Raw genomic sequence first — 26,532 nt, 5'->3', positions numbered from 1 at the left:
CTTCTCAAGTTGAAAGTAACACCATTTTGGATTTCGCAGTGGCAGATTCGAATCGTGCGCGCGAACTTGCGTCCTGAACTCGCCGACTTTGCATCACACCTTGATGTTTCTGCCACGATGCACCAATTTTGGTAAAAATGGTCATATCTGGATATCTATTATCTATACACCCTATGATAGCAAAAACTCAATTTTAATGGAGTTTTGAAAAGTTCAGACCTTTAGCTTTCTATTAATAATAATAGAACTTTATGATTTATGATAGTAAACCAATGTGTATTTCAGAAAATGGCTTGAGGATTTTTATATCAATTCAACCAATTAATCAAGTACATTTTGAAAAATATTTTCTTGGGGTAATACATTACACTAATTTTAATAAATTGCTATCCTATGGTGTATACTTTTTAAAATACAGCGATGGTAATCTCAAGCCTAGAGTCTATTCTGAAGCAGTATATTGCGCTTGAAAATTTGGGTTTACTGTTAGAATAGGGAAAAATTTGACTCATGTGACTTACCTGTGACTACCAGTCCTCTCATTTTCTTTAAAGAAAGTCAAGCTATTTAAATGTCTCCAAACTGAATATCCATGGACAGCTAAACTATCTTTTGATACCAAATTGATAGCAATAAGGATACATTTGAAGTACATAATGAACAAATATGTGCACTTAAAATGCAAACACATTTCCAGATGAAAATCAAGTGATGAAAATCAAATATTAAATTAGCATCAAGAGAGTTTTTCTTTTTTAAAAACCAATTTGATAAAAACTTCGTCACAGTTTCGTCAGTCAGCCACTGACTTTATCAAAGCTTGGTGTTGTTGTGATGATCCAGCCGCTGATGACTGTCTTTGTCTTTCCTTAAGGGAGGCGGAGAAAGCGAGTCAACAAAAGTACACATGGTCAAAGAGAAAAGAATCAGTCATAAAATGATCACGTAGCCAGGGCTAATCATATTATGGGGGAGTCTAAAATCTTAGTGAGAGAGAGATGGAGTGATAGAAAAGCAAGATGGACTAAAGAATCAATCCAGATCAGGAAGAGGGGCGAGGAGTAATGAGACGATGGGTCTACAATCTAAGTCACGTGTACGATCCACTTTTGAAGACTGCTAGCAAGACTAACATCGCTACCGGAAGTGACATAACCTCCCGGCAGTCATCAGCTGATGGATCATCACAACAACACCAAGCTATGATAAAGTCAGTGGCTCAATGACGAAACTGTCAGCAAGAATCTTCAAATTGGTTTTGAAAAAAGAAAAACTCTCTTGACTCATTAATTACCCAACCTCATGAATTTGTTTAACAAAAATTAAATTAATATTTTGTCACAAATCGTGTATAAAGTATAAAAAAGGAGGGTAGGTGCAAATAACTACTGGTAATTAAAGAAAACCAAATTTAAATAATTTGCTATCCTGGGGGAATCCTTTGGTTTGAGATATCCGTACAATTCTGTACTCAACAAAATACATATCAGTACCGGTACCGAGGTAAAATGCGATTTATGATTGAAGTCGGGTGTGTACCGTAAATAATGCATAATATTTTTCTAACTTTGTCGATATTAAAAAACGGATGTTGCATAAAATCGCAAATATCGTTTCCTGTTTTGAAAAAACAAATATTGATGACAAAAAATAATTGTCAGAATTGCTTGCTGATGTATCATTTATATCATTGGGCATTGCGCATGGCCTCACACAGTATACAATACATAATGTGCAGGCAGCTGCAGCTAGCATGTTTATTACATTTTTATGGGAAGGTAGGGTGGATTTTGTAGATTTTATATGGGCTTGTGTGGGGACAAAGTGCAAATAAGGTGTTGAACTCCAATCTGGGTTTCTGGGAACACCTTACCGTCATTCTCTGATATTACTTTCGGAAGAAAACATATGACGAAACGTAAGACCAGTGATTTAGAGGTCCGAGGTCGGTGAGGGTGACGTCATCTTAAAGATTCACGACAGGCTGTCAAGTAAGTAAGGCAAAATAATATAAATAACACGTATATCATTCGGACTTTCTCAAAATTTGGTGAGGGAGGCCCTTATTAGTTGTTAATTTGTTACAAATTTATTATTCATTTCTGTGTAAAATTGCAATTACAAAGGCTTTGCCAAACACATCATAAAAATGGGGAGACCCCTAATATTTTTATTATTTCCCAAAATCCCTAGCTCGAAGAAAGTGTTTGCAAACAAAGTAAGGAAGCAATAAGAAAAATAGCAACAAAAAAAAAAGAAAAAAAGAGGAAAATCTATACTTTTCATCGGAACTCATCACCATCGCGCCTTTCGTGTAGTGATTTGGTGTACTTTGCCCTTGCAATCCATCTGTAAACAATGCAGGTTCAAGGAATAAGCCAGTGTCCCCCCTACTATAACAATTATAGGCCAATGATATAACAGATTGATACATTGACGATTTCAGGGTGGTTCACCTTTCATGACAAATCATTTGTGTTGAGCACATGTATTGGTATGCTATGTATGACGTCAATATAATAATACACATTAGTTTAAGGGGTAAAGTGAGTTATTTTCCCCTTTCCTTTTTCATGACGTCAGCTTAGATCAAAACAGGATTTAACCATGGGACCTGCCCTAGTTAGTCGAGCACTGTATCAACTAAATACTAAGTTCACATCAATTCAAAGCCGAGATCGAAACATTTCCACAATAGGGGGGGGGGGTTACAAATTCAACACTTTTTTAAAATGTGTGGATTTAGGTTAAAATTAAAATTAATTTTAACCATTAGCCCTTGAAAAAGATGTCGGTTTCGATGTAAAAAAAATATACATTACCCCTTTCCTCAAGAAAATGAACCTTTTGTGGTTCCCCAAACTTGGACCTTTCGCAGCTAGTTTTTCTATTTTCATAAGAAACATTACTGTTTGGATGTTGTTGTTCACATAAAGAGTCTGAATGATTTAGTTTTAGCGCTATTCGCCGTAGAAGTGGGTGATGTAACAGGATTAACTACAATAGCAATAGATGAATGCAATTTTTATATATATCGCCCTACACTACAACGTTCACGCGGTACCTATACATTGAACCATAGACGTCAAAGAACGGGGATAAAGACATCGATCGTAATTCTATAGAATATTCATATCAATCTGGTCACTCGCACCCAGGTGGTGGTTGCCGTACATTCTCTAAATTGGATGGGATTATTTTGAAATTTTAAAAAGTTGAAATATCACAAACAAAAAGGCCTATGTTGATAAATAATATAAATACAAGCTAAAACCGTTGGGGTTCGATAATGAACCCCACAAAACTAACCGAGTATATGGAAAATGCCATACGGCCGGGCGGTTTCACAAGTTCTCGATCATACCATTCGCCGCCTGCTCGCACCTGTAAGATTAATATCTTTGAAAAGGGTGTCCCTGAAAGAGCTGTATCGTCGGGAACTGATTGACTTTGGAAATTTAACGCATAAACTTAACATAACTAAATAACCGACGTGGGTGAGGAATATATCAGCTATCACATACTTTTTGAATTTTGACAATTGACCGCTCTGTTATTGAAATAAAAGAATTTTACGACACTACCTCATTTTCAATCCGTTCCACGGACTCGAATATCTATCATGTCTATCATGACAATAGACGCCTCATGCGCTGCAAAATGTATTATTTCGGGCGGAATTTTCTCATATTCTGTACTATCCGAGTTAAACACCACCAATATCATATGAAACTAGATGATTTAGATGCCAAATGATCAAAAACTCAACATAGGTTAACCCGAGACTTTCCTTGTTTTAACGCACTGAACCGTAAACAGCTTAAAATGGCAGTGCGCAATCAAAGCTGAAAGTTACAATCAGGTATATATTTACTAAAAACCGATTCCGTGCGGCCATTACAACAACAAAAATGTCATATAATGAGAGCATCAAAACCCAAAATGTAATTTTTTGGCAATATAACTTTCAATTTCAATGATTTTAAAATTAAAGCAGACTTTTCAGATGACACACAAACAAATAGTTCATGTCGTGTAGGGTCCACAACTTCCCCCATAAGTTCCCCTTAAATACTTTTTAAAATAAATCGAAAAATATTTGACAGAATGCAAACGTGTAAAAAGGTATGGGTAGCCGTATTTTGTTTTATACATATGGATCAAATTATAGCGTCATACGTCATTGCGTTCAGTCACAATGGTTCAATATGTAAAAAAAGATGCCGTTTTAAACAGTGTTATAAAAAAAAGTTGCATCCGAGTCCATAGGATTCAGTTCTCAAAAAATACAATAGGCCAGGTCTACTCATGTGTTTGTTAAAGAAAACCTGACTGCTATGGACTCAGGTGCAATTTTAAAACGGCCTCTTTAATTACTTAATTAACCATTGTGACTGAACGCAATGATGTGTGACGCTATAAATTGGTCCACATGTGTAAAACAAATAGGGCTATACATACCTTTTTACATTTTTACATTTTGTAAAATATTGTTTGACTTATTTTAAAAAGTAGTAGGGGGAACTTATAAGTTGTGGACTGTATATTTTCATGTATCGCCCAGGCCTTTTGGTGGTATACCTGATCACTGTGACACCTGATGGCAATGGATGATGTGCAGTGATTAGCACCGTCGATCCATTGATATTTGAATCCGTCGAAAGGTTTGAAAATGAGAACGTTTCGTAAAATTCTTATATTTTAAGAACGGTGTGATCAATTGTCAAAATTCAAAAAGTATCTGATAGCAGATATATTCCTAAACCACGCCAGTTATTTAATTACGTTTAATATTGGCGTAAAAATACCCAAACAATTAAGTTTTCGACACAGTTCTTTCTGGGACACCATCATGTATTCAATCTATGATTGCAGACATACACATGTGATGAGGAAGAACAAAACTAGCCAGGCTTCCACAGATTATATCTACAAAAAATACAAGTACAATCAATATAATATTGCGAAAATTCTCTTTTGGATGGTGTGGAAGTGCATTACATAAACATCTAAAAACAAAGTAACTAACCCCCTTAAATAATGACCATTATTCAAAAACGGGCTATTGTATTACAAATCTGTAAAATGCGTTGGAAGAAGAATTTATTTCTGCGCATTTTACTACCTCATTTGATACGATAGCCCAGAAAACAATAAAACACCGGTCAATGTAATGTAGTGAGGTCCGGATTTGAAAGTTGCACTTACAACAATACAAAAACACTCAGATATCATTGCACAGATTTCCTTCCATTATACTGAATACAAATCAATAGAATTTACTGCAACTTTCAAATCTTGGTTTACATTGAATTAAATTTACGCTATGACAATATGACAAAATTACGGTACTACATATGAGGTGTCAAAATGCGCAGATTTACATTCTGCTTCCAACGAATTTTACAGAGTTATAATAAAATCGCCCGTTTTTGAATAATGGCCATTATTTAAGGGGCTAGTTACTTGTTTTGAGATGTTTACATCAACATTGCAAGTTAAAGGTAAAATTCATGTAATTTTATAAACGTCTAACATTACCCCCCACACACACACCCCACACAAAAAGGAATTTACAGTGGGCTCACCAATGGGTTTTGTCATTGTCAATCAGAATGTGAAATTTCAAAATGTAGGAGAAAAAGAAAGTGAGTACGGGATACATTAGAAGACCAAAATAATGACTGTTACATGTGTTTTTTTGTCTTTCATAATGTTTATTACCTAGGTGGGTTTACACCCACTTAGGTATTGGATTCCAGATTTTCTTCCGCTGGCAACAGAGACTCATCTATCAGGGCACAGTTCTTGAACCCCAATATATTTGTATATTCATTGAATAACCTTTGACAAATCAGAGTCTATGGACAAATTTGGGTACAAAAAAACTCATACTCTGTAACAAATTCAAAATGCTATGTCACTTGCACATATAATCATGGAAGTATACTATATAGTGAGCATGGTCAGAACAGAGATCAAAAGTAGAATCAGACTTGCAGCTGGAAGTTGATTCCCAATTGAGTAATAAAACCACAGCTTGCTGCAACTCTAATTTCACTGACCTCCAAGCAGGTGATGTCAGCCACTTACTCCGATTTCACCATTCAGAAGTTCACTGTTGTTGTGGATATTATAATGTGCAGATGATGAGCATTGATCATGTTGATAGGTACTGTTTTGCTATCCAATCTTTCTTCTTTCTTCTTCTTCTTTCTGACAATAACTTCAAATTGCTTCTCCTCCTACATGTTACATATACACCCTACAATTATGTCACTTGCACCACACAGACCCTAGAAAGTTCTATGGTCTGTGCTTGCACATATGTATCGGCTATATCCAGTGGCCATAGGGTCTAAACAGAATTGAGGTCAAAGGTCATTAAGAGGGCATTTCCGGTACTTAACCAAATACCTTCAAAATGCTTCTTCTGTCACATATTATATATAGTACAATGATGTCATTTGCATATATGCATCGGCTATACCACACGCCTATAACTTGCATACAGAATTGGGGTCAAAGGTCATTAAGGGGGTAAAATCTTACAATTGTATTATCTGGATATCTGTAAGGGGTGTGGGGCTCAAACTCGGTGACGACAAATCTCATGACCAGGGAACGTTTTGCAGGGGTCAGGTCAAAGGTCATGCAGAGGTGAAATTTTAGAAATGCATTTCCTGTACATCTGTAAGGAGTACGGGGCTCAAACTTGGTGACAACCAATTTAATGATCAGGGGAACATTTTGGAACACTTTGCAGGGGTTGGTCAAAGGTTATCTGGGGTTAAATCTTAGAATTCACTTTCTGGATACCTGTAAGGGGTATGGGACTCAAATTCAGTGACAACAAATCTCATGACCAGGGAACATTTTACAGGGTCAGATCAAAGGTCATATAGAGGTCAAATCTTAAAATGTTTTTTTTTTTTATCTGTCAAGGGGTACGGACTCAAACTCGGTGACAACAAACTTGATGACCACAGAAACATTTTTGAACATTTTGCAGGTCAAAGGTCATCTGGGGTCAAATTTTAAAATTGCATTTTCTGGACATCCGTAAGGAGAAAGGGACTCAAACTCGGTGACAACAAACGTCATGACCAGGGGAACATTTTTGGAACATTTTGCAGGGGTCAGATACCTCCACAACACCAACACGCCCCACCTAGGTTTGTGGTCTGTGACCATCATTTGCCTCTAGTTACCATTTGTTTTTCACCTCTCCTTACAGTGCGTACAGTGTTCAATGTTACCATTACATACAATTAAAACTTTTTAAATCAACTTTCTTATATGCAATTATTATTTAAGTAAAGCCAACAGACTGTGATGGTTTCCATATTTATATTTACTAATGTAGTTAATGAACTGATAGGATGAACGGGAAGAAATGTATATCTTCAATATAAAAGTTAACAATTCCAGATACAGTACATACACTTTAGTACATATTATTAGATTAAAAAAAATGTTAAATACAAAAAAAAAATTAAAAAAATTCCTCGTATTCAGTAGCAATTCGATATGTCTGATGTGCTCTCAAGTCTAACAAAAATACTGAACGTTGGAATCCGGACAATTTAGGAAGGTTTTTCATAATCAGTCGTCCTCATACTCATTTTTGTTCCTTTTTTTCTTTCCTTTAAGCCCCCCAAAGAAATGGAAAAGGACAGGTCGCTGGGGTTTGACAAAATATATAATCTAGTTATATAGTACAATCCCTGATGAATGACCTGTATCGTCGGATACTTAATTGTTTTGGGTATTTTGACGCTACAACTAAACATGACTAAATAGCTTGGGATGGGTGGATGGGGAATTTCTTGAATTACTTCTTGAATTTTGAAAATTGACTTTCCACGGATTCAAATATCAATCAATGATCTGTATTCGGAGTGCTAATCACTATGCAATCAGCGCATGAGGCGTTTATTGTTAGATTGTTTATTGATAGATATTTGACTCGGTGGAACGGATTAAAAATGAGGTAGTTTCGTAAAATTCTTTTATTTCAAAAACGGAGTGGTCAATTGTCAAAATTCAAAAAGTATGTTTTTAACCACATCGGTGATTTAGTTAAGTTTGGTTTATGCACTGAAATAACCATACAAATCAGTTTCCGACAATACAGTTCTTTCAGGGACACCCTGTAGTTGAAATAATAATTAAAAATATAAGCATAAATCAAACGTGACAAAAATCACTCATTTTATCAATATTGAACATTTTTGTTTGTAAAAACACTCTAAAAATTCTAAAATTACAATATATTTTGACACATTTGGTAAAAATAAATAATTATATACATTCTGCTATTTCGCTTACTAACCAAAAATCAAATAAATTTAGTATATTCATAACAAATCCCCAAAAAGAGCATTTCAAAGTGTCACATAAATTATATTTAATTCTTTAACTTATTTTATTTAGTTTACTACAATATTACAAAATATATTAAATTAACAGTGCAGAATGATAAAATACGTTGCATGATTGTGGTTATTGTCTTTAGTGTAGTTTAAACGTCATCGTGTGCACTGTGCATGAATTAATTTGTTTTTGCGTTTGAATTTGGAATCGAATCTAGTACTTTCTGTAATTATGGTGTGTAGGTAGGGATGTGGGGTGTGGTGTAAGAGGGGGTGTGGGGTGTGGTGTAAGGGGGGGTGTGTGGTGTGCGGTGTGACTTGTTTGCGAGCGAGAGGGTACGGTTGTGGGGCATGCGCATGTGTAAGAGATAATGTGGTGGATGTGGGGGTGTGTAGGGGTGTGTGCATTGAGGGGTGTTTATGAGATAATGTGGTAGATGTGGGGTGTGTAGGGGTGTGTGCATTGAGGGGTGTTTATGAGATAATGTGGTAGATGTGGGGGTGTGTGTAGGGGTGTGTGCATTGAGGGGTGTTTATGAGATAATGTGGTAGATGTGGGGGTGTGTAGGGTGGGGTGCATTGAGGGGTGTCTATGAAATAATGTGGTAGATGTGGGGGTGTGTAGGGTGGGGTGCATTGAGGGGTGTTTATGAGATAATGTGGTAGATGTGGGGTGTGTAGGGGTGTGTGCATTGAGGGGTGTTTATGAGATAATGTGGTAGATGTGGATGTGTTGGATGGAGTACATTGAGGGGTGTTTATGTTAGTGTTTTATTTCAGACATAAAAACAAAATTGGTCCGTAAAAGCAAATTGTAATCAAACACAAATCCTTTTGATAATATACATACTCAATTTCATTTTGATTTAAATAATACAATTTTTCAAATAATACAATTCTCATGTTAGTACTGACATATGCTTCTCTCTTTGTCTGATCACATGCTTAGGTAGGTCATAATATGATTTGAATACATTATACATGTTATACATAAATAAATTAGAAGAAAAAACACATGCTACTAAATAAAGTTGTAACATTACATAGCTTTGCCAAAGCTCTTTCTAGTCCCCTCTCTCTTTCGCCATACTTGTATTGTAATTCAAGAAGTAAAGAAAATCACTTCCAGTCAATAATTTAAATTCATCTATCTACATTAAGCTAACATCTAAAACCCCATAAGAACTACCTGTCTATTGGTTAAAAAGGAGTTTTCATTATCAATTGGACCAATCAACAACATTGTTAGAATAATTTCACCAAACCAATTGGGGTGAATTATTTGCAAAACTCCATTCTGATTGGTGATTGGTAAAATGAAAATATCATGTAATTGACCAATCAGAGGCAATGTTAGATCGGCAGGTAGTGCTCAGGAGTTAAAAAACAGAATATCATGCATGTGAATAAATTAAACACATTTGTACAATAATACGAAAGATAAATATATTACATATATATATATAATAAATAACATGCTATAATTAAGTACACTTTGGAATATAAATACGGTCAATGCAAACAACTACTTTATCTACTTATCTTTCTTCTCAAATCAAAAAGAAATCATCCAACATTTCAGGCTTTCAAATCTATTGATATTTTTGGCAGGAAGGCACCTTCGGTGTTTAACATCAGAGAAAGACCTTATTCAATCCTGTACTTCCGTATGATAGATTTTCCCAGGACAAACTTAAAGGGTCAATGAGTAATCGTGTCTAATGAAAATAAATATATCAGCAATACGGTCAATTCAACACAAATAATTCAGAATTTACATAAAACAGCTCAAGTTATCTTATGCCGATTTCATAAAATAAACTACATAACTCGTTCTGTTGGTGTAAATTGTTATCCCGTAGCTGCGTCCATTGCTATATAGTTAACCATGGGTTTCCAAAGTTTCAATCACGCGATATATAAATAAATGCACATTAACATCTAATTTTTTTTAATGCATATTGATTTGAATTTTAGGGTGTAAGGGATTGGCAACATAAGCTGTCTGAGAATCTCTGAATCACCATTGCCCAGCGTATGCCTCTCCATCTAGCAATGCAAACATTTAGCCCAAAGCATTGACAGACAAGATATTACGGAACCACTATCCCGGGGACCACTGTGTAATATTCTTTGTGTTACGAGGCATATATGGTTAACTTTACAAAGTAAATTCTTTGTTGTACGAGCCATATATGGTTAACTTTACAAAGTACAATTGTGGCATATACATTAAACCACTACATTAGTCATTACACAGACACCCGGCACCAAAGATGGTCCAAAATTGTCTGCAAATCTGCATCATGTGTATAGTCTGCTAGTCTGTAAAGATTCGCCTTTATGGCACACGTGAGCTCCATTCCCTTCAAGTAAATTTCACGAACAAATAGGGCGCTACCTCCTCTGAAAATCCCAACAAGACTTAAAGTATGTGGTATGTGCCCTCATTTGCTGGTTTGGTTTTTACGGGAGAATTTAGTTTGTGGGTAAAATTTCAGTTCTGTTATGTCAAGGGAGCCCATATGCGCCATTAGTCGAATATTTACGGTATTTCTCTATACTATACTATCCATCAATTAGTAAATAAAACTAGTTTAAAACAACAAATATAAGTTAACATTTTACTTTTCTTTCGAAAACAAATTTGTCACAGAATGGAATACAAAATATATTATTTATAAAGAAAATTGCACTTCAAATGAGTTGCAAACTTCAAAAGTAATTGCATGCATTATGCAATATTGCCCCGCGCATGCACCTTACCCATGTAAACCTTTATAACCCAAACCAGAACTACCGTGTAGTATTCCTTGTCTGACGTGGCATGGTTAGTTTTACAAAATACAACTTTGGTATGTTATAAATAAATTAGAAATTTGTTTCACAAAAAGAGCAAAATAATATGAAGTGCAACAAGAAGAATAGATATTGGATTAGACATGATGAACATTTTGGTTATTGCATACGATAACGGGCTTGGATTAGACATGATGAACATTTTGGTTATTGCATACGATAACGGGCTTGAATACACCTATTGTTCCTCGAGTACATAATTCAGTACTGTCATGATTAACGCTGGATTAATTCACCAAAATGTGATGATCCGTGTCTATTTCTAATTCAATTTCAAACCCGTTATTTAGGTATATAGCGCTTAGAGGACCCGTTGCATATGTGTTAAATTGTTGTAAAATATAAAGTATCTCGTCAAGACGCGACAAGCTACCGTCGGTGTGGTTACATTCTTCATGCGGATGAATTCTAGAGATTCCGTTTAGATTCTCCAAGGCAATCTGAAGAGGAGATGAAAACAATAAGGAAGACTTGTTAGATGTAAGTATTAGCAATATTTGGTGCTGGAACAAACTCGATGATATCTCTCCCAAACATATTTTTTTTATACATGCCATGTTTGATGAAAACTGATCATTGTTTTCTTCGCAAAGTTTCACTATATTATCCAACATATTATGATGGCGGTCATTGCTTCTTGCAATGTGTGCACAATGATTTTTCTCGTGCCCTTGACGATGCGAAGGCTGTCCTCCTTTATATGCTAGACCTCTCTGTAGCTTTTGACACCGTCGATCTTAATATAGGGTCCACAACTTATAAGTCCCCCCTAAATACTTTTTAAAATAAATTGAAAAACATTTGACAAAATGCAAACGTGTAAAAAGGTATGGGTAGCCGTATTTGTTTTACACATAATGGACCAAACTATAGCGTCACACGACATTGCGTTCAGTCACAATGGTTCATTATGTAAAACAGAGACCGTTTTAAACAGTGTTAAAAGTTGCATCTGACTCTGAGTCCATAGGAGTCAACTCTCAAACAATACAGTAGGCCAGGTCTATTCATGTGTTTGTTAAAGAAAACCTGACTGCTATGGACTCAGGTGCAACTTTTAAAACGGCCTCCTTTCTTGCATAATTAACCATTGTGACTGAACGCAATGACGTGTGACGCTATAAATTGGTCCACATTGTGTAAAACAAATAGGGCTATTATACATATCTGTTTACATTTTTACATTTCGAAAAATTTCGTTTATGCAGTGATTTAGCTTAATACTGTCAAAAGTATAAATAAGCTTTTTCAGTCATTTTAGCACATCAACTACCGTATATTTATTATTGATACAAACATAAAAACAAAACAAATATAAATCGATGTATGAAAACCGCATGTCCGATTTGCTTCAAACAAGAAGGATATTGATCAGTGTATTTTGCTTTGCACATTTAATCTGTTTAAAATTATGCTAAGAGTATTTTCTAGTTTCCAGAAAATGCCTCACCTTAAGGGTGGTCTTATCCCTGGAATTATGGAAACCTTTGGGCCTCAAAACTGCTAAATTGTTGGTCTAAAGTATAGAAAAGTATACATATTTGGCAAAGACTTGATGCATCCATCTGTGAGGTCAAATTTGGTTTAAAATGTTCAAACAAGAAAAAAGTAAAAAATCAATAAATGAAAACTAGATATAAATATCTAGGACCCTTTATTTATTTTTTTATTTTTTTATTTATTTATTTATTTATTTATTTATTTATTTATTTATTTATTTATTTATTTATTTATTTATATATATATATTTTTTTAATTGTGACCAGCTTTAACAAAGAAAATCATAAAAAAACGTTAAAATTTATTTAAATAATAAACATTTTTACGCGAAAAAAGTCTTTGCCATTCTAAATATCTATACTTTTATATACTTTAGACCAACAATTTGGCAGTTATGAGGCCCAAAATTTTTCACAATTCCAGGAATAAGACCAACCGTTTAAGTATGTTAAGAAATACTCACCAATTGATTTATATAATCGATTACATGGTCAATGCCGGCTACAACATGCTGAGCTTGGTTGTCGAATCCTGTTATATGCAGTACTTCATTATCAAGGTTGGTGGCACTTATTAGTGAACGAAATCCTTGCAGAACCTCTAGATGGGATACCATTTTGTCCTGAACAGGCTGGATGGAAAATAAAACAAAACAAATTGGTAAAAGGGTTAAAAACAAAGAGACAATCTTTGTTTTTCAAATTCATTCAAACAAGCATTATTTATGCTTATTAAACACGCAAATGACAGACATGATAGTAACATACATGCGCATAATTATACTGGCTCACTTCAATACTGAACAACTCTGATTTTGGAATCTACCAGTTCTTATTGATCGCGAAAACCCGAGTAAAAAATTATTGGGAAGCTAACAAACAGAGGGAGTACGGTGACTGAAAAGATCAGATGTGAAAATTTATCAATTGTACATAAGAGAGAATACAAATCAGAGTTTTATGCTTAAGTGTACTAATAGCAAGAGTACAATGAGCAAGTGGACTACTTCTGCCCTGATGCTTGCATGAAAGTTCAACGTCTTTCCTGAAGGTCGCGGGGATTCCCCGTTGTATACATGCACATACAGTTTATTCTTCCGGTACCTTTACCTAAAGCAAATTCGCTCATTGTAGATTTTCATCATGTTCATCATGCTTTTAGAATTATATAATTTGTATCATATTTTATTTGTCTCAGTAATAGGTTAAGTTGACAGCATATTATAGAGGTGTCGTCTGATATTTTGGGGCGCATCCCATTCAAAAACCGTTTTATTATTGTGAACTTGTACTTACCATATGTATCCAAAATGATAGGTGGTTGAAATGGAAATTGGGTGTATGAACACCAGGCACCTGGCAGCGTTGTATTTGTCGGGCATATTGTCCGTTACTATTCCGCATTAAATCAGTACTCTGTAACAAAACACAAAAGTTTATTTTATATGTTCATGTATTTAGCTTGAAACAGTTCTCGGTTTTTTACCACTACCATATTACTGATTAATATTTAAAATATTTTCTTTTTGATAGGTAAACCTTTTTGCGTACACCAACGCAGCGTTCACAATTCGCAATTGGCGCTCGCTTTTTTTATATTTGAAAAACAATACACTGAGTCTCGGGGGATGCCCATTCCATCATAATCATTGCATCCTTATTACCAAATTTATATGTACCGGAAAACCACAGTGAATCAACCCATCCGAAAAATGATAGTATTACTTTCAATTGAAGGCATGCCATTACTTGCTTCCATACGCTGATTCACTCGTCCAACATGTCTAATCTATGTGTTCTGGAACGTTCTAGATCAAATAGTGTTCCCAAACTGTTACAAAAAAGGTGTGCAAAATGTGTTCTGTCAGTGTTCATTTCTTTAACACGGGTGTTCAAAATTGAAGACATTGAAAAATGCAAATTTTAATTATGGCCGTGAATGCGTTAAAAACTGTTGTCCTCAACAGTTTTTAGTGTGAGAGAACAATGTTAAACAAGGAAATATGGACAGCATGGGTAAATATTTCAGTATATAACTTATACAGGGGAATGAAGAATTACGCATCGCACACTAGCACATTTAAACATGAATTTACAAATGGAAACATAACATGCATAGGCAGATATACCAGAGAAAAAACTCCGGACATACCTGCCTGTGCGGGGACTTGAATGCCAGACCTCTCGCTTGTCGGGCGAGCGCTCTAACCACTGAGCTACACAGACTGTCCCTGATAAACAGGACTCAAGTCTGGTACTTATGGATATGAGCAGTCAAGGGTGAACAGTACAAACAAGTATTGTTTCCATTTGTAAATTCATGTTTAAATGTGCTAGTGTGCGATGCGTAATTCTTCTTTCCCTGTATATTGATATATTAAGAATAACGATTAAGCATCATTAATTTGATCTCGTGCGCTAGTTGTAATGTTTGAATGTTTCCATGTTCCAGTGTATGATGCGTAAGCCTCTTCCTCTGTTTATATAACTTACTTTATTTTAGAGTGTACAAAGATTAATTTCAGGTTGTGGATTCTAATTTTTGTAAAACACTTTTTTCTAAAGTCTTTTATAGCAATTAAAATATTAAAATTATTAGTACGTCCTCAGCCTATAATACTCAATATTTTGGATGCCTAGACTTGTGCCAAATCTGTGAATTTTGTAAATTAGTCAAATGACTATTTTGTTTGATTACCTGTACCACTTACCCCCGTAACCGTTTTGATGGGTGAGAGGTCCAAACCTATCTACAATGTTGGCCATAAGTGTTGGGACGGTTTTGAGAGGGTTATCTAAATAAGCCCCCCCCCCCCACTCCCCCGGTGAATCCTACTTTTTTGGTCACTAGCGCCTAGTGGCACCCAACATTGATTGGTGGGAAAGGGGGGGGGGGATTGGGGTGTTAGGAAAATGTATAGGCTTGACACCAAAAAAAACCCACCCATTACATCACGTTACAAATTACGAAAATAAGGCCTTCCAAAGTGTACGTTTTTCATAAGTGTCCCAACACATTTTGGCCAGCATTGTAGTCTACCTTTATTTGAACCTTTTTATTGTATTTTACTTTATTTCTTCACTACCAAAGTAGAGTTGAATTAAGGTTAGCAACTATTTGAAACTGTTGCGATTTGGTAGTTCAGAGCATCTTGCGAATGGTGGTGAGCTTTGGCAAAAATTGCATTGATCATTTTATAGTGAGTGTATAGAAGACGAATACTTTTGTAAACGTGCATAACTTATTAACAACAATCAATCAAGCAAGTTTTCAAAGTACATTATTTGTAGTTAATGAACTTTTGCAAAGCATCAAAGTGTTATTTTTCAATTATATATTAATTTTGATGATGAAAATCGACACTGTGCTTTACGTTACGAATACATGATGACATTAAAACAAAACTTACGTAAGTTGTTAGTAAACTCCTTTGCTTGGTTATTAAATTATAAGTATGAACTAGCATATTCATGGTGATGTTACGTTGTCCACCTTCATTGACAGATCTCCGTGACAATGGTCGACACATACCACTTCGAAAGCAACATAGTAAGGCAGCTGGAATTAGGATAAAAAGTGGGACGATGATAACATAGACATACATCATACGAATACATGGGATACATGGATAATTATTGGTTCATAAACGCGTATCACTTGTTGGGAGTGAAATTACAAAATGATGCACGCGTACTGAGATGTTGATGCGTCTAATGCACGAGCCTCGAAGGGGCGGGAGTGCAAGCTAAACAAAGCAAAACACCCACCCACACCACAGTTTTTATTTGACAATGACCTATATTTTCTTCAAATTAATTTGAGCACATGAGCATTTTTTCACTACTATCATACTGGATGCATGTAATACTATGTTTCTGAATGATAATATTGATCAGGTGGTTATTATTTTCTGATAACATAACCCGATAAAATTGACACTAAAATATATGAAATAAATCAGTGAAAAACTTTCTGCTAATTATTTTGCATAATTCATTCAATCTTCGTCAAAACATGTTATAAACATATAGAAGATATGATTAAATCAGACCTAAAATTAATTGTACACGTGGTTATTTTCTCACAGTTAAACAGGGATGTGTTGCAAGAACCGTGTCCGATACACCGGCAGGTCATGGGCAAATTGCTTCCGTTGATCTGTCAAAATTAGACCTATCTTATTAACTTAAAGGGATTATCCGAGTGATGTGCTAACGCAGAACACCATTAATATCGTCAAAATTGTTAAAAAAAACTGAACAGCTATAGATTTGCTATAACCCGAACAAGGGAACAAAGCAATTTGATTAAAAGAATAATATGTGATTTGCATATTAAATGTTAATTTGTACTGATCACATTGTCTCATTGTACCCTTTTAATTTCGAGCCACAATTTACAATGCGTATATTAGATAGCCGATACATGTATTCTTATTGAGCGTAGCTTCACGCAGCTGGGACGTTTGGTAAGACGTAAGACGAAGAGCGATATGCACACAGTTTATACGTCACTGATTCAATGATACACATGCACGGCAGTTCACATGCACGAGACGTATTAGCCATCACTCCGAATAAAACCGGAGATCTATAAGAACATACATTTTACTGTAATTAGAGCACTTCAGGCTTTAAAGTCTTTCATTTGGGCATTACCATCATACAAAAACTAGAAATTCGAGAAAAATTGACGGCGTGCGCTGCGAAGAATTCGGAGTATACACACGCAAGCAGTCGACCGGAGACTACTACAGACCATGTATCAACAGTCAAAGTTCCCGTGCATTATATGCTGTGAATTCCCGCATATTCATGAGGGGCGATTATTCGATCGTGCCGTGTCTAACAACCACGTCAGCGTTGCGTGCCTTCGCGTATACGCAATAGATCGTTACGTGCCTTCGCAATCGCGGTAACGCGATAGACCGTGAAAAAGTGCGTAGCAGTTTTCCTGTCGCATTTCATGGCACATTCGGCCCTCATTATCGGGTGATGCTGAGACTTTACATGCGGTCGACGCTGAAATGGTGATAGCATTATTTTACTCTACAGAGCGAGCGAAACAGAATGATATTGTATGATCAAATTGGCCTATTTACGCTCGTAATCATTGTTCGGCATTATGTTCGGAGGAGCAGTTACACAAACTATTATGTAGCATACATAAAATCAGAATGTCACATTAACAGGTATTTACCCGTGCATGATTTTTTGTTGTCTCATCATGGGATATCCGAATTGGTTTATTCAGACAGTAGACTTGCCTTGAGAAATAAACCCGGTCCGTATACAAAACAAGTTAACTTTAGACCTGATCTAACTATGGAGGAACTTAGATTTGTGGAATTCGGGAGGGATCCCTTTAATCTTATGTTTTCCTCCTTTAATCCTAGCAAAGTTCAATAGAGCCATCTAATAATAAGTTACATGTAGAAATATAGAATTAAGGTAGGCATATACATGCAAGTACCACAAAGTTCCTTCTCCTTAGGACTGATCTTCGTAGTTAGATCAGGTCTAAAGTCAGACCTGGTCTAACTTGTTTTGTGCATACGAACATTAGGCCTATAGCGAAATTAAAAACAGTTTTGGGTTTCCCTTGTTAAAATATGAAATACTTTGGGTTATGGAATTTTTGCTATGACTAAATTACAACAATCATTACAATGATCAAATACATGCATTTCCAATACATGTGGTACCGTCACGAACCTCTATTATATATTATAATTAAGTAAAGAAAGAAAGAAAGAAAGAAAGAAAGAAAGAACGAAAGAAAGAAAGAAAGAAAGAAAGAAAGAAGATGGAGAGAGAGGGAGAGAGGGAGGCAGGGAGGAGGAGGAGAGAGAGAGAGAACGGGGAGAGAGAGAGGGAGAGAGAGAGAGAGAGAGAGGAGAGGAGGAGAAGAGAGAAAGAGATAATAAATGAAAAGTGCGTTCGATAAAGATAATACAGAGATTACGATTTCCAAACATACATGTACGTATCGAACGTACGTGGAATGTATTCAAAACCACTTCGAACTACGTATGGAAATCGCAATCTTGTTATTAGAGAGATTGCGATTTCCATACCAGATCCATACGTAGTATCGAACGTACTTGCAATCTATTCAAAATCCCGTCACAGTAGAGTGATTTTGAATAGATTGCGCGGGCGTTCGATGCTTCGTTTGGAAATCGCAATCTCTCTAATGGCGTGTTACAAATGTTTAAATAATAATAACAATGAATATGTTTATTGCTTACCCGTGAATAGTGTAATTACAGACGTCCTAATTTCCCGTGTTATATGCATTGTGAATAAGTTGAATACTATCTGTGTTGCTATCTGATGCGCTATTATAGCTATAATGTTTGAAGGTATTTCCCATCACTCTGCTTTTATGCCTTTTCACCGGATATTGATTGGTTGGTATTTCCAGTTGCGACAGTTTGGTTGAACCAAGTTTTTAGGAAATCAGAAAATATTTGGCACACTTCATAAGAAGCAAAATAGGCCTACAATAATACTAGTAAGTCTATAAACGCATGACGTGCAATAAGTATGTTTAAATATCTATGACGTGCATGTACTACTGGTCATTGTAATGTGCAAAGCACCAAATCATAAAATTCCTGAATGATACAGACCATGCGCAGGTAATCCCAAACTTTCGACGAATTAAATAAGGAAACAAACAATACTTCGTAGGAATTTGGAAGAATTCTTTTAAGTGACGTTGGACTAGTTTGGTGTTTAATGCAAATCTCAAATGGGGAAAGGGCAAACTGTGCCATAGACTGGTGGCATCAGAATTTATTTATTTATTTATTTATTTATTTATTTATTTATTTATTTATTTATTTATTTATTTATTTATTTATTTATTTATTTATTTATAGTAAGAAATTATAGTGAAACCATAAACATAAACATGTTTATTTATTTATTTATTTATTTACAACATGTTAACCCAAGGTAGCCCGATTCAGCCGAAGCTGGTCTGACACGGGGCCCTGCAAAATACATAAAAAGATTACAGAACATTACAGAGCATATAATTATACATGCAGACTTGACATTTAAATATGGAATATTTTTTCGCAAAATTACAAGACTGGTCTGGAAGGGGTCTGCATAAACCGCACGGGGTAAATATTAATTGGGGTGTGTCCGGAGATGGTGCAAAATAAGTGTTTGATTGAAAATGTGCTTTCCATTAGTTTACATTTATGGTGTTTAATAATGTAGTGAATTTGCCTAAAATGGCGCATGGGGGAGGCTGAATTTGAGCAGTTGTGGGGACACAATTACGGACTTTATGCAAAACTGTTCTGTTATTATCAAATTTATAGGGGTTTCAGGTGACATTTCCTAAACTTCGTCAGCAATTGACATTCATCACAGTTGAAATACACTTGCAATGTACCAATTTTTTGAACAGGAGAAGAGCTTAAAATATGGCCCTTAAAAGTGGTACGTATATAGAAAGTTTCAATGGCTCCCGGGGGTCAAATGTTATAAACTTACGGTACAAAAACAACTGCGTGAATTCCTGGTTGTCTAATGAACTCACACTGCTTCTTTGTGTAAAGAAAGGTTACAACATTTGGCCCAAATCCAATTCAGTATCCTTAAATCCGCCATTTTAGGCTAATTCACTACATTATGAGCGTCGTGTAAGCTAACAAAAACACTTTACACCATCTCCCGACACACCCCAATTAATAATTGCGAAAAAATATATCATACTAAATGTCAAGTCTGTATAATTTACAACTCATAACCATTTTCGCCAGCCCATTCGCGGGCTGGTATATATTTCTGGGATCGGGTCTGTTTGCTCAAGAGATTATCTTTTATTGGTATTGGAATGACTTATTTTTTTAAATTTTTTGCGGTGGAATTTTTAAAAATTATTGTAATTCGATTTGTCAGGAAAAGTAAGTATGTTTTGCCGTTTCAACGAATGAAAACGAGTGAGTATTACCAAAGTTATGTTTGAATTAATATGACTTTAAAAGTTTTAGGTATAGGCCTAAAATGTAACAATAATAGTTAATATACAGCATCATATGGTCAGCAGAAGAAAAGTATGTCATTTCAGTGTATTTGACCCGGGGTCCTTGACCACTGAACAGCGTGATATCATGTTGATAACAGATCTAAGAATCAAAATCTTCATCATATGGACCATATTGATGTCAAAGTAATTATCTATCCTATCCTGTGTCGTTTTATGGATAAAAATGACTCAAAATGCTATTGATGAAATAGTTGCTATCATAAACATCAGTTTTGCCTTTTCAACGGGAAAAATCCGATGCAAAATAAAGTTTTTAGGACCTAGCTATAATATGGGCATAATTTATGCATGTAGGTCTATAGTATTGAACAATGTACCCATTTGACATGCACTTATAGATAAATAAATTGTCTTACTTTATTAATTTAATAACTTCTATGTTATAAATAAAATGACACATAACGTAAGTGAAGCTACTTTCTATCTTTTTTATTTGATTCATAAACTTACAGTCAAAACACACAAGAGTGAAGATTGCAGTGAGTAATCAGTCCTTTATAAATGTTCTTGCCACCATCTATCATATAGTAAACTATACATTGCGAATTAATATCAAATTATTTTAAAATAAAAAATGTACATGTAAGGTGAGTTTATATTATGTTATATGGCGAATTAAAGGAGTATTTCGTGATCCTAGCATCCTCTTTTTATGACATTTTTCAGTAGATATCCACAAAAAAGCTTATTCTAAAAAATTTCAGTTGATTCCGATTTTGCCTTTACGAGTTATGCATGGTTATGTGTAGACAATGTGTTGCAATTTTGTTCTGGTATACCAGAACGAAATTCAAATTTCACGATTACTTTGCTAAACGAATTAATCTGCAAGAAATATTTTGTACATAAACATTATGTAGCCAGAGGTTTCCAGTGATATAAAAATCTCAACTTTTTTGAGAAAAGTTGGGGATGATGCTGTGGATCACGAAATGCCCTTTTAACTAAAACCTGCAGTCAGTGCAGTGTAGTATTTGTGACGTGGTATATCGAAAGCAGACACTTTTGGGCAGGATCGTAAATGGAGAAATAGCCAAAAATCTACCCGGGTGATTTTTTCACGATTTGGGTTCATGATGTTATTAATGTTTAAAATATTGTCTGATCGTTTCAGACCGGAATATAACTGGCATCTTGTATTTTTGAGACATTTTTCAAGGTAATTCCTACTCTCAACATTGTCAAATAATATTTTTAAAGGCAGCTTATCTATTATTAATATTAAAGGCCCATTCAGTGATTTGCTCATCCGGACAATCGTAAAAATCATCAAAATTTTGGTACCGTACCTTTGTTATTACAGATGTGCTAAGTCTGCGAATGGTTCAGCCGAAAGCCGTGTAGGCCTATTTAAGACAACATAAGACATTTTACACGAATCTGTATTTTTAGATACTGACAGTATCTAAAATTAGCTACAAGTATTTGAATGGCGGGGCTTGAACTTCGTCAGTACTGCTGTTTTCTTCATTTTTTGCCAAATTTGGCATTTCAAAAATACCAAATGACAATTTGAATGACTTAGGCCTATCCTTCTCTTTTAAGCAATTTATAAACAATTTTAATTTTTTACTCTTGCGCTGGGATCACTGAATGGGTCTTTAAGAAATGTGGCGTATCATGTCAAAAACAGACATCTTTTGGACAGCTTATAAATTTGGAGGCTTTCACATAAAGAGCTATTTTGCTCCACAACGCCGTTTTCCCCAATAAAATCGGACATTCCTAAGCGAAGATATTGAGTTCGTAAGTTATGGTATTAAAAATTGGAAATTGAAATATCGTGGGTAAAAAGCTGAAAAGACAAATAAAACCAGAACAGAACAATTTAGAGAACAATAATGAATTAATAATAATGAACAATAATGAATTAAAGAGTTGACAGGAGATTAGGAGTTAATGTTTTCTGCAGTTTCAGTGTACATCTTCTCACCGTTGATGGTTTGGTGGACTGTCATGTAACATGGATGTAGTAAGCGTGATCCTAAAAATGCCTTTCACATTGACCAAAACTAACAACAAGACCTCTTCTACATTGAGGCTGGCTTTCCCTTTTAAAGGGAATTTTTTTTAAAAGAACATCCATTCATAAAAATATTATTTAAAACACAACCCATATATCATAAACAAGTAGAATATAAATCTCAAGAAAATCCATGTTGTACAATTTGCAATAATTATTAAAACTCATATGCCATTAGTAATGATCATCGATTCATATTATCATAAAACACATAATTATACTGCTCCAAAAAGTATCCTTACACTTGGAAAAATAATTACAATTTCAAAACTGAACCATATTGAGGTAATTTTTTGTAATACATGCACTATCTAATCCGGCACATTATGACACCCCATTGAATTCGCTGTGACTTCAAAAAGCAAAGTTACAAACATTTGATTAGACGAAGGTCCAGTTTTAAAAGTGACAAACTGGCCTATTCAAAACTCCACGGACTAGACATCTGGTTTGAGAGTGATGGCGTGCCTTTAATTTAAAACAAAAGTAACAAAAGAAACTGAAACAAAAGAGCTGACAAATAAAATGGATGTTATGAAAAGTTCCAAGAAGTAAAAATTGAAATAAATGCTGCTTTTAAGCTTCATTGAAGAAACTGTGTTGTCTCTTTGTTGCGCTTGTTGGAATCTTTTTGCGCCTTCTATTTTGCCAGTTTGTCACTTTTAAATTTACCCCAATATGGTTCAGTTTTGAAATTGTGATTATTTGTCCAAGTGTAATGATACTTTTTTGGCGCAATATATAATAATAATTGTTATAAGAATACGTACGAATACAATTGTTTTCTCGTAATTATTTTTAAGCATTTCATTTGTATAATTCAGTCCAGCTCTTTTTTTAAATCCAATATCAGATATTCAATAATAACCTCATAATAAGGGAAGTATTAGATCTAAGGAAATGCTGTAAAGTACATAGTATCATGTCTCATTTCATACCCTTTATCCAACCTTTCAGCAACGATCAATACAAACAAATTCAGCTGCAATCGGATGTCCCGGGTTCAACCATCTCTAAATTCTTAGCAACTCAATACTTCCATCTCGCCTTTACTTAACCTATATAGACAAAGCAGTCAACATCTTTCCACTGACTTTTTTCATGGGTTAAAGCACAGATCCTGGGTTAAAGACCCATTCAGTGATCCCAGCGCAAGTGTTAAAATAATTAAAATTGTTTATAAATTGCTTAAAAGTGAAGGATAAGTCATTCAAATTGTCATTAGTATTTTTGAAATGAAAAATTTGGCAAAAATGAAGAAAACAGCAATGTTGACGAAGTTGAACCCCATTCAAATACATGTATAGCTAATACTGTCAGTATATAAATCACAGATTCATGTAAAATAATGAATTAAAATTATGAATTGAAAAGGTGTAACTAACATTTTTGCTAATTTCAACACCGAATTCGATCGTTTTAAGCGCCTTCTTCTCCTTCTTCTTTTTCAATATTAGTGCCTCCTTCATAAATTGAATTAGGCAGAGTGACGAATTGAGAATTTTGAGCAAATTGAGTTTATTAAAAAAAAGAAAAAAAAAAAAGGGGTGCTTGTTCAGGCCTTTTTGGCCTTCTGAGCATCTCCTCATTCAAATGTGTTGTTTTGCTGTTATTGTATTGTTGTATTTTGAATGAAATAAAGATTGATTGATTGATTGATTGATTGATTTGTATGCTTATGATTATGTTTCAGGTTATCTTTTATTACCACCAAAAAATAATGGTAAATCTTAATCACCGACGTAGTTTTTGAAATTTAGATTTGGATGAATCGCGGCAGAGAGACGAATCGTATACTTAGCTGTGCAAATCATGTTGATCTATAGTATTGTATAGCGGGAAACCCCAAATTTTCTATATTACATGTACTAATATATGCGATACCAACGTATTAGCTGCAGGTATCTTCTATCCATTGCTACCAAAATAAGTACAAACATTCCCCACATGATATTGCTGTGGTTTAATAATGTGAGTGCGCGCCGGTGAAATTGGAAAATCATGCGCAAAATATAGGCCAATATTGTTATTTTTGCTTTAAAATCCTCGAGTTTTTGCAAAATATTACAGGGATGATTATTTATAACTTATATAGCAAGTTATATAGCAACCAGTAATTTCTACACAAAAGCCCCAAATCAAGAATGCGTGCTATGGTTTACACGTAGTTGAATGCGTATTCGACCTCTCTCTGCGCAGTGGTAGAGACATTTTGGATACAGCATAAAGCCGAATAGCTGTTAAAACGCGTTTTGAAGGATATATCGATTATTTCAGAACATGCAAGTATTGCCAATAATTCGTGTACATTCATTTCTATAATATACATTTCAAATGAGTGCTCACGAATGTTCTAAATTTTTAGAAGTACCAATGAAATGGCACTAAGATTTTCAAACGCCGTTTACTCAGAACAGCAATTTTGCGCATTCAGCACTCTGCCGTGTTCATAACGATATGCAGTGGCGTAGTCAGGATTTTGGAACCGGAGTGGCACAACTTGTAAATGTACCGACGGAATTATTTTTTTGCCGACGGAAGTTGTGATTTGTTGACCCAGAGCAAAAAAAAAGAAAAAAAGAAAGAATAAAGGATAATAGGCGGTACCAACATAAAAACATAAAATTTTTATGTATAATTCAATTTTATTCAAAATGTTCATCATTTTTTTTTACAATATTCTCCCTTTTTTCTGTCACCATGGGTAAAAAGTAGTCTATTGTTAACCCAATTTTTTTCACCAACGCCTTCCGTCTACCGACGGCCTTACATAAACCGACGGCCATGGCGAGCGGGGTGGGGTGGGGGGCACTGGCTACGCCGCTGTTCATTTATGTATAAGTATCATCGCACTGCGTGCAGACAAGCTCTACTTATTTTTACGCTGGAACCTAGAGTAAATGAGTGTAATTTTGAAGTACAGTCAACAGTCCCGGGATGATCTCCTGCTCTTTTCGAATAGCCTGTGACGTTCTTTAACGTGCAAACGTCATAGTGCCCTCCGAAGCACTAAGCAAATAGAGTAAAGGGCCTTGCTCAAGGACACAAAGAGACAGCCGTGCTCAAGTGAACCCACTCAGATTCCAACCGGGACCATTGGATTCACAGTCCAACACCTTAACCGCGACACGAACAAATACTAAATTTTAAAAACTTTCGTGAGTTTGTGGGGTTTCGCCAGAATTGACCAATTATCTGTTATGGTTTTACCGCATTTTAATATTAAGAGGATACTTAGTATCTTACTAGATAACACGAATAAAGGTAGTATTTGTTTTTGAATGTATTTTAGATACAGGCTGTATCACAATGTTTGGTACGCATCAGTTTTGGATGGTTATTGACAAGCCTGTTCTTCAATATGCAACATTGGATCTTCTTGAAAAATCTATGACCTTTTTTAACATTCATATATAAATAAGATAGTTCCTATGTTGCATTTTGTAGTGGTGGTATTGTCATAATCACTGGAAACTGATGGGTACCAATTATTTTGATACACCCTGTACGACATTGGTACTTGGAGGGAAGGTGAGGAAGTGGTATGAGGGCAATTCCATGTATTAATGTAAGATCCTGCTAGAGACAGTATTGGGAAAGTACATCACAGTCCGGACAGATGAGCATTTTGAAATCTTACTGATGAGATTCTGAAATTGACTTCACCGTACAAGATGTTTGTCACAACAATTCCCCTAAAATCGT

The 26,532-nt window shown here is 35.1% G+C and overlaps 1 protein-coding gene across 1 annotated transcript; it reads right to left on the bottom strand.

Moving 5' to 3' along the window:
- Positions 1 to 10,405: 10,405 nt before the first annotated feature.
- On the bottom strand, positions 10,406 to 19,078 carry LOC140160479 (uncharacterized). The gene is made up of 5 exons (XM_072183715.1): positions 18,985 to 19,078; positions 16,144 to 16,292; positions 14,030 to 14,149; positions 13,198 to 13,365; positions 10,406 to 11,674 (listed from the first exon to the last, which is right to left on the bottom strand). The coding sequence occupies exons 1-5, from the start codon at positions 19,031 to 19,033 to the stop codon at positions 11,462 to 11,464; spliced, it is 699 nt and encodes a 232-aa protein (XP_072039816.1). The 5' UTR covers positions 19,034 to 19,078; the 3' UTR covers positions 10,406 to 11,461.
- Between the last annotated feature and the right edge of the window lie 7,454 nt (positions 19,079 to 26,532).

Source organism: Amphiura filiformis, chromosome 1 (assembly GCF_039555335.1).
Source record: "Amphiura filiformis chromosome 1, Afil_fr2py, whole genome shotgun sequence".
Lineage (NCBI taxonomy): Eukaryota > Metazoa > Echinodermata > Ophiuroidea > Amphilepidida > Amphiuridae > Amphiura > Amphiura filiformis.
The sequence above is the reverse complement of the archived record's forward strand: the minus strand, read 5'-3'. Positions and strand labels throughout refer to the sequence as shown.

Coding starts and splice junctions, on each gene's coding strand:
- LOC140160479 (XM_072183715.1), bottom strand. CDS start 19,033: ATGCATATAACACGGGAAATTAGGACGTCTGTAATTACACTATTCACG. Junction 14,150..16,143: donor GGAGTTTACTAACAACTTAC/GTAAGTTTTGTT, acceptor GTTTTGTTACAG/AGTACTGATTTAATGCGGAA. Junction 13,366..14,029: donor TATCATTTTGGATACATATG/GTAAGTACAAGT, acceptor TTTTCCATCCAG/CCTGTTCAGGACAAAATGGT.